The sequence below is a fragment of the Gavialis gangeticus genome, unplaced genomic scaffold (assembly GCF_001723915.1).
Source record: "Gavialis gangeticus isolate Ggan-Ray unplaced genomic scaffold, GavGan_comp1, whole genome shotgun sequence".
Lineage (NCBI taxonomy): Eukaryota > Metazoa > Chordata > Crocodylia > Gavialidae > Gavialis > Gavialis gangeticus.
Window position 1 is genome coordinate 101,839,715 of NW_017729032.1, and position 9,435 is coordinate 101,849,149.

Genomic DNA, 9,435 nt, shown 5'->3' on the forward strand with positions numbered 1-9,435 from the left:
AAAAAAAAAAAAAAAAAAAAAAAGAAACGAAACCCAAAGCTGAGAAGCATTATGGTATCAAATTATTTTCAGCTTTAAAAACTGTATTAGGTCTCTAATTTCAAATATGGATTGTTATTAAGTGTAACAACTTAAAAAAAATACTTGAAATGTACCTAACATTTTGAAGCATGCTTTATGTCAAAGATTGCTGTTATTTAGTTTCATTTCTGTTGAAGCATAGTGGAATTGTCTTGTTCCCAGATATTTCACTTCTTAGCAACTGAACTTCAACAGCTGAATTATCTTTAGAATGAGATATCTAGAAAATGGCAATGGATGTTCTACTCTTCCTCTAACACCCACATTCACTACTACACAATAGGGTCAATTCACATGCTTCACCCAATTCCGGCCACAAAGTGTTGAAAAAAAGGTTTGAGTGAGACATATTGCTTCATACACATGTACAACAGATGCAAGTGACCTATTTCGACCTACCTTTTTATGTAGGCTGAAACTATTGCTCAAAGTTAAAACTTTCGCTCTGCAAACATCCAGTCTTGCTGGAAAACTCACTCGTGATGTATCATGTACATGGAATGGCTCGACAGATGCTGGTCATTCCAACTTATTCTAAACATAACCTTCAACGTTTGAACATTTCAGCCACCACTTCCCTGGCTAAATACATTCAGTAGTTGGACCCACTGCAGACGGGTATGGTATGAACAGGCAGACAGGCCAGTCCAAAAGACTTTTGGTGCCTTTCTTTAGATACAGAACAAAAGAATCCTACTTCAAGCAAATTCTTTGTTCCCTTGTGTTCACAGGTAAGCTTCCAAGCTATGTATTTAACAGTCAGTAGGACAGAAGAGGCGCAATTAGTGCTAGAATTGTAGTAGTGGAACCTGGCATGATCTAGAAATGCTGCACCAGTCAAAAAAAAATGTCTTATTTGATGAGAGGGGTGTTGTTTGGAAATATTTCATAAAAAACAAGCCTTGTTAAACTGTAATTTCATTTTCCCATAATCTAAACTGTGTCCAATAAATGAAAGTAACCAGTATCCAAGAACCTTTGGGTTTGGGATCAAACACACGTGTAAAACATTTGAAATCTCTTAAACAACACAGTACAAGTATGACACGGTAATCATTTTCCTCCACCTCATCATAAAACTGTCAAAGATCGAGCATGCTCATGAGAAAAGCACATTTCATACTCCTCTTTCATCTCCTCCACTAACAGCAGCAAAAAATCCTTTATGTATGCAAAGGAGAAACAGGTACAAGCACGAAGAAGTATGTAGTTAAGTAAAATAAATAAAAGAAAATCATAGGGGTCTCCTCAGTTAGCAAAAGCCTTACAGAGAAAGAAAACAGTTGACACTACAGTATAGAGGGACAGATGAAACGTTATATGCATGTACATACAGAATTTCAGTAAAGAATCCTTCTGCTTCCAATAAGACAGCTTTATTTGGATTTCTAATTTTCCTGTTTCCAATCAGCTTTTGACAACTTCCATTTTTCTAAAAAAAGGTTCTTTTCTGCTTGTTTTTCATTAAAAAAAAACAAAACAAAGGACCAGAACTCAGTACTTTATTAGTTAGGAGAGGATAGACATAGTATAACTTTGTTATGCTTTTGGCTCCCTTAGTGCTCCTGTCACCCCAGCCTGCTATTTATTTAGGGTTAGCCAATATGCTGCTGACATTTTAAGGAAGAAATGCTACTCAACTGCTATTCAAAACAGACACTACTCAATCAAGTGGACCCTCATGTTCAGCCAAATTTGTTTGCAGACCTCTGTGCTCCTGTGACTGAGAAATCAGTCACTGCAAGAAATCAGTACCTGCCCCATTTAAACATACCTAATACAAGACAGACCATAATTATATCCTTCAGCAGCTAATACCTGAAAGTAATATAACAACTGACTACATAACAGGAAAGCCCATTCTAAGCCATATGGGCTAATTAAGAAAGCACTATTTACATGTGCAAGTTTAAAAACTTGATTTCCTATTAAGGCAAATCTTTTTATAGTTCAATGTTCAAGAATGGTGAGATAATTACAATGCACATTGCATTAACTAATCAGTCTTGCTATGGCCAAGTATCAAGCAACTTTCATGTGGCACAAGTAGGTATTTTTAAAAGGAAACAAAAAAAAGAAAATATAAAATGAATATGAACACACAACTATTACTGCTCTCCAACTACAAATTATCAAAAGAACTGTGGACTTTTAAACTTTGCATTAGTTGAATGAATACATTCATCATTCACTTGAGGAGCAACTACTTTCTATGACACAAAATGTATTTTATTTTCATGTTCAGTATCATACTTTACCTGCCTAACAACTCAGTTCCCTCATGCTGCTTTGATCATTACCTTCAGGGGAAAAAAATGCTTTAAACCACTAAAGAATAACAAAAACCAATTAAGTTTTTGATGTTGTTAATTGGGTTATCCACTTAGCTATATTGAGGTGTTCTTGTATAGTTCCTATCTGCAACTTTCACACCTAATATGAAGAGAAATTGCAAGTCTGCATTTGTTTAAAATAGTATTTCATCACCGGTATATTAACTGTCAGCCTGATTCTCCAAGTCCCTACCTAAGGCAAAATACACACTGAAGTCACAGAGTTGACTGACTAGGGGATGCAAGAACAGAACTATGAAACATTAAAATAACAGACTCAGCTAAGAGGGAAGTGTTTTTCTCTTCCATAGAGAAATGTTTAAAATTGCCAGAAGAGGACTCTTCATTGAATAAATTCTGTTCTTCATGTCTTTCTTAATATGGAAAAAGATGTGCATTTTTCAATTGGGTTAGCTCAGTTCAACAGAAAACTGCTCAACCCTCATTAAAGCAGAGGCATATCTGAAGCCAATATTGGCTTTGCCTAGACCAGTTAATCTCGTCTAAACTAGGATTTCAGTTTTTAAGAGTTTTAAATAAACTCATTAGCTGGCATGTGCTAACTGACGCATTTAAGAAAAGCTTATGTTCAATATAAAGCCTAGACAACTTCATCCCACTAAGTGGCATATGTTAATTAAGAACAAGTAGCATCACAAAATCCTAGTATGGCCTAAAAGGCAAGTAATGTGTTCAACTGAAGGAAGGCCTTCACCAGTTATCTTTAATTAATAATAGAGTTGATGATAATCTTTCTTACATGGATTCAGTAAGAGCAAAGATCTGGGGGGAATAGGGAAAAACAAAGCATCAGTGAAAATAATAGCTAGTCTGTACAATATATGATATAAAAAATAGGATTTGGGTTTTTTGGGGTCTTTTTGCATCCATGCACTTAAAGTAACATACAACTTTAATTTGTCAAATTGCAATTTGTTAATGTTAGGATATGTTCAAATATACATTTTTTTAAGGTAAGGCAGCAAGGACTCGGAGTTCAATATCCACATTATTAAGTTCATTTTTACAAGGTAACAGACTTAGGTTAATGATTCCTAAATAGCTGCATTTTTATATACAAGCATGTCATGAGGCAATGACTCCTCAAATAAGCTGGCTATTTGCATATTTCATTGGTTATTTTAATCAAGATACAAGGCCTGTACATGCCAGTTTTGCCTCATTTAAAAACTAGATGCAACAGAAAGGAATACTTAGAGAGTAATTAACTCCTTCCATGTCAAATGCACAGTATCTAAATAAAAGCTATTGACCAACAAAGAAAAAAACTGTATTACTTTCAAAAACAAAATACCAGTAGCAACAGAACTTGTATACTGTTGGAATAGACCAAACTCTGCTAATAAATTCCACTTCAATATGCAAAGATGAGTTACTGACTTTTTATACACCCCAGCAGACAGCCAGTTGGTGCAGAGAGAGGAAAAAAAAATCTGGCTTGATTTTTCTACACCAGGGAGGAAGGAAAAAAAAAGGAAGGCTTGTGTATCAACTACTTTTCATTTCCAAACTAGTTACGGCTTGCACCTTTTAATTTCAGTTGATGATTGATAACCAATAGATGCACACGCAAAGAAAATAAGATTTTTCAGCACAGCAAATTTATGTAAAACATCCAAATTGTCTGAACACTAAAGTTAAAATGAATGCACAAAAGGCCATAATAATCAGCAACCCCAAGCTTGAACTTCTAATGAATCGAGTTCTTAATTTATTAGTTATAACCTTATGTTTGTTGGATAGGATTTAGAAGGCTGTGTGATTTCTTAAATGCCGACATAAAAATACACAAAATCAGCACTAAGGCCTTTAGACCTAGAGAGACATGCTCAGAACAGGAAATGATAGTTTGTTAATAAAGAAAGGTAAATCATTCTCTAGACTTCCGGTGGGAAACTTGGCAGTGAAAGGATTTTGACCTCAGTGGAAGGTAACTGCCACAAATGACAAATCAAGTAAGCAACTTTTTTCTTACAAGTGAGGCAAACATTTGACGTAAGGCTGGACTACAGTCAGATCTGTCACTCTGTAGCATATTCTCCTGTTTTTAAGAAATAATCCTAACTCCCTGTCCTGATGATATTAGTTGTCCATTTTTTTCCTGAGTATTGAAGCTGTATAAATTTAGTATTCTCATGACTGATAATTTCCTATTTAAAATATAAAAGCTCATCACTTACTAGATTAGGTCAGCTTTCATTGCATATTATACTTAGTCTGGAATGAATTAATGCATTTCTATATGTTCATTTTCCTCTTGTGCTACAAGAGCAGCCATTCACACAATTACTGCAAGGGCAAGGAATCTGTCTTGTATTCAATTGAAATACTAAAAATACATTTAATTTTTCCTTCTGCCTTAAGTTCTCAAATCATCTTGATGTCTTAGCCATACTATGGACACATTTCTTTGAAACTTATTAAAACAGAAAAAAACTCATTTTCCAACTACAAGTAATAAAGATAATGGGGAAAAAATGACAAGCAGCCCAGTTTAATTTCAAACGTTAATATATTTTTCTATTTTATAGTGAACATATGCATCTGTCACCCCTTATTTGCAGCAACTATGACGTTCTCATAAAAGGGATGAAATTTGTAAGATGCCTCTTAAAATAAATATTTCTTTTTTTATAAAATAATAAAACTTCAAATAAATATTCTTTACACTAAACAATATGTTGAAAAAATTAGAAAATAAAGGCTGAATTTTACTGTAACTGTACAATATACATGAAGTCCAAAGGGAAATCAGAGTCTTGTAATAGAGGGTTTCCGTAAGGCAAAATACAATCTAAAAACATACTGATTGATTCACATTCTTCCGAATGTACAACATATTAGTATATTTTGTGACCGTGCCATGTTCTATGACACCACTTGTTTTTCACAGTTGAAAATATTATCGTATATACAAAAATATAGAACATTATCTCTGGCAGAAAAAGGAGTCATTAACTAATTTACAAATCTTGCAAGTACTATTCACAAATGACAGAGTTGCCTAGGAGTGTCTACGTTGCTTTAGCTTATGCAATATGTGGATCACAAAGTACTGTATCCCATTTTTGAGCTCCATTAGATGGGTTCTAACAAGCATATCAGTTAAGATGGCACACACAGAAAAGCATTTCACCGCAAACAACAAAGTATATCCCCAACCCTCCTACTACAGTGCCAAAATTACAGCTGTTTAGTTGGTTGCATATGTATGTTAAAATAATTCTTATTACTTTAGTACTCCTGATTAGTGATGCTATGTTGACTTTTCAAAGTTCCTAGGGGGGACATTTGGAACTCTGCAGCAAACGGTGTTTGAGTGCTTACAGCGGCATCCAGGCCTATTTACCCGGTCATAACACCCCTGGCACAATTTAAGGCAACCCTTGGCTGGTAGGTAACACCACAAGCAAGGCAAAAATAGAGACACAACACCCATGGCAGACCACCTAGTGCAGCAATGTGACTGACTGCAAGAGCACGGGTTGTCAGCACAGTTGTCCTCATCATCATTAGAACAGTGATAGAAGAGGCCCTTCACGCAGCAAACACAAGTCCCATAATCAACCACGTTCTGGGCTGAGCAAAGACATTGCTTGTCACAGATCCAACATGATGGGAGGGTCCTTGGATAAGTGCACTCCTTACACTTACATTTCCCACAGTCCTCACACCTATAGGCATGCATGCCCAGGTCGTCTTTGCTCAGAGGCTTCAGCTCACTTGACTTGAGCTCAGACTTGGGCTGCACCCGGATTATCCCATCAGCAACAGGCCCAGAAGATGATCCTAAAAGTCTGTGTTCAGATGAGATACTGCTTGTACTTGTCCTTGTACTGCTCCGTGAACCTGTGCTGACTGTGCTAATGGAACGGGACAGAGGCGCCCGAGGAGAAGTGTGTATCTGCGGATGCTGGAATCTAAAATGACGATGCTCAGACAAGCCATGCAGTCTTTCATTTTTCTGCTGGGCAGCTGGACGAGGGGAAGGTTTAACACCCAGTCTTGGAGCCACTGTAGGTCCCTCTGTGTACTCATTTGTATTGCGGATGGCCCTGATCTGGTCCAAAGACAACACATGAACCTGTTGCGTCAGAACATCTCTCACGTCAGATTCTCCATGCTGCCTCCCACTGTCACGATGAACCTGTAGCAAGGACTGCGACCCACTGCCATTCTGAGCTCTTGTCTCCATCAGTACCCTGAAGAGTGATCACTCCAGCAGGCTTAGAACACATCTGAAATCCTGCAGCAACAAAGAAAGGATTCACTATTGCAAGACATTTTACATACATGTTTTATCCTGAAAGGTCCCAGAGCATTTCACAAATTAAACACACCCATCACCATCAAAATGGAGCTGCATCTTGGGTGGAGTACAGAGGCCAGCCAGCCAAATACATTGTGCTTTGCTAGTTTTTGGCCAAGGTCATTTTTACTCTTATTAAAAAGCACTAACAGATTTTCTACGTGCCTACAGAGCTCTTCTTTTTTAATAGGAATCCAACACCCATAAGTAAGTGACACAAAACATAAGTAGAGGGCTTTGATGGTTCAGGCAGGATTTAAACCTGTGGTTTCACAAAAGATGGGCATTTAAACTTGATGCTGAGACCTCCCAGCCTTTCTCTAGCTAAACTATGGATTTTAACATGCTTAACATTTTGCCACCTAAAGCAACTCTTCCTCTTTCATGTGACAACTAAACATATATTTTATACAAAAAAAGGCTACAAGCATTTTGACAAGTACAGTATGACCTGTTGATGACAGATCTGATTCTTCAACTTTATTTAAAATTGGATAATATCTTGGTAGGCTCTTTACATGTTATATTTTACATGATGTAAATAGGAAATTTTAAGTTTAATGCTAATGGTCCCAAGAAAAAAATAAAAAGGAATAAAATGCTTGAGGTTAGACTTTAACTGAGCTAGTGCTACCACTTCAAGAGCATAAGTAAAGCATCTATCTCTACAATATTTTATTGTGTCATGCTTACGTACTCCACAGCAATTATTATTTTGAGACTCAGTAAGAGAAATGCAATATAGCAAAATGTTTCTAACTAAATACCACCACAGAATTGTCTTTACATTTCAAAACGCATATAGATTGTAATTCAAATTGTGGACATCACCAGAAAAGACACTGACTTGTGGGGCAGAAACATGGAGAATCCAATCTGTGAAAGACTAGAATCCAAAAATAATATTTAAGGACACTTTTTAAAACACTCCCAACAATACAAGTTATTAAAAATGGAGATTAGCCATAAGTATGGAAATCCCATAAAATGAAATTAATGCAAGACCAATATCACAAATTTAAAATGCACCATACCAATAATCACATTAAGCCTTGATCTTAAATAACTGTCCTCTAATGTATCTTAAAGTAGACATAAAGTGCATTAGCCACATAAGGATTCAAAGTAATATTTTAAAATCAAATCCAAATAGGTACCTTCCTTCTTTCAGACTACACAGAAAGAGTAGCATAGTAATGGATGTGTGCAGAGTAACACTAACATTAAGTAATACCATACAACATAAATGTTAAATACCATAGAACAAGAACTTTTACAGTAAATGCCTCAATAGCTGATCTTTGTCCTGGTAGGAAAAGGAAAGAATATTATCTTAACTCCTAGTTATTTTTCAAGGCAAAACAAGATTTTAAAATCTTCACAATTGGTCTCTTTCACAAGAAGAACAAATAGGGTTTTAACAGCAAATATTATATGTATTAATTATTTGTTCAGTCATGTTTTCACCCATGCATATTATCAAGTCACAGAGCTGAGAGTGAAAACAATCTTAAACTTGTCTTACACCCCTGCCTGTTTATTTCAGATTAAGCCTCTTGTGGAGAAAAAAGTTTAAATACAAAATCCAGAATAGACATGCCCTTATTAGAACCTAGTTAAGGGCAAAAAAGAAAAGCTGAATTCTTCCCTACTTCAGAAGAGCTTTACAACACCATATGTTCTTGTTCCTCTCCTCCAGTGAGGCTTAAGCTAACTTCCAAGAGCAAAGAGAAACTTTTAATCAAATACTGCATCCCAAGAAATGATAATCCCATCTAAAAGTATAACTGACCCGGACTTGCAGGTCCTTAGAAAGACAGGGGTCTTGAAAACTGAACTCGTTCAAACAACAAGGTGAAAGCTGCAGAAGAAGATACTGCTCTTTTCTTCCTTTCCTTTTATAGGCTTCATCTTTGTCCAGAACAACATGCTCAGCAGGTGGGACACAGCAATCCCTTCATTCTCTCAGGACTGACTGATACTGCAAATGGAACCAACAGCTTCACAAATGCAGACAACCTGGAGATAAACAGGAGACATCCTTTGGGATGGAGGTGGGAGGAGGCTGTGGAAGCTGCCTTATCAGGAAAGTCAAGCCAATTTCTCCTTTTAACTGTTTCGCCCTTCCCCTCCCCCAAGAGATGTTTGAAGGAGGCTCATCCACTTGGGTTATGTAAAGCCTCCTGCATAACTTCTCATTGGAGGGAACATCTCCAAGACAGTTCAGAAAAAATGCAGGTTTCTCCTTCAGATAAGCTATCCTAAGTACCAGTTTATACTCCAAGAAGTCAGCTGCAGGAAGCCTTGCCAATGCTCTTACTACTTTATCTATTTTGAGTCACTTGTGTCCATTTCAGCCAAATCCTCAGATTATGAATTGCGAAGTAGTGATCACAAGATTTTTAGCACAACAAACAGCTCTTGAATTTTATTGTACGGGGAGCCTGCTGTCTAGCTTGATATACCCCCTTTACAGGACAAGATGCAAACTCCCTGCACTTACTCTCGTTTCTGAATGTAAACTTGCCTACAATTCTTTCAGGAAAGCAGGACTCTTCTCCTCTGATCTCGGTTGATTTCAATCCCTCCCCACCGACTAAGAACATGGTACAGCAGAAACACTTGCTTTTTTGTGATAACACGATTCACCCCTTCCAAAAGCCAAAGTCCATTCACTTGCAGAGTTGAAAT

At 36.7% G+C, this 9,435-nt stretch overlaps 1 protein-coding gene across 5 annotated transcripts in view; it reads right to left on the reverse strand.

Moving 5' to 3' along the window:
- SPRY2 (sprouty RTK signaling antagonist 2) overlaps positions 1-9,435 on the reverse strand; it is a 25,957-nt gene that overhangs the window by 4,072 nt on the left and 12,450 nt on the right. For 2 of the 5 annotated variants that reach the window (XM_019525174.1, XM_019525173.1), the window contains 2 exons: positions 8,537-8,763; positions 4,929-6,681 (listed from right to left, as the gene is read on the reverse strand). In XM_019525174.1, the coding sequence (XP_019380719.1) occupies positions 5,692-6,630 (939 nt within the window). In that variant the 5' untranslated portion in view covers positions 6,631-6,681; positions 8,537-8,763 and the 3' untranslated portion in view covers positions 4,929-5,691. Of the gene's footprint in view, positions 1-4,928; positions 6,682-8,536; positions 8,764-9,435 lie in introns of those variants that run through there. The other 3 variants (XM_019525172.1, XM_019525171.1, XR_002099012.1) reach the window with 2 other exon arrangements.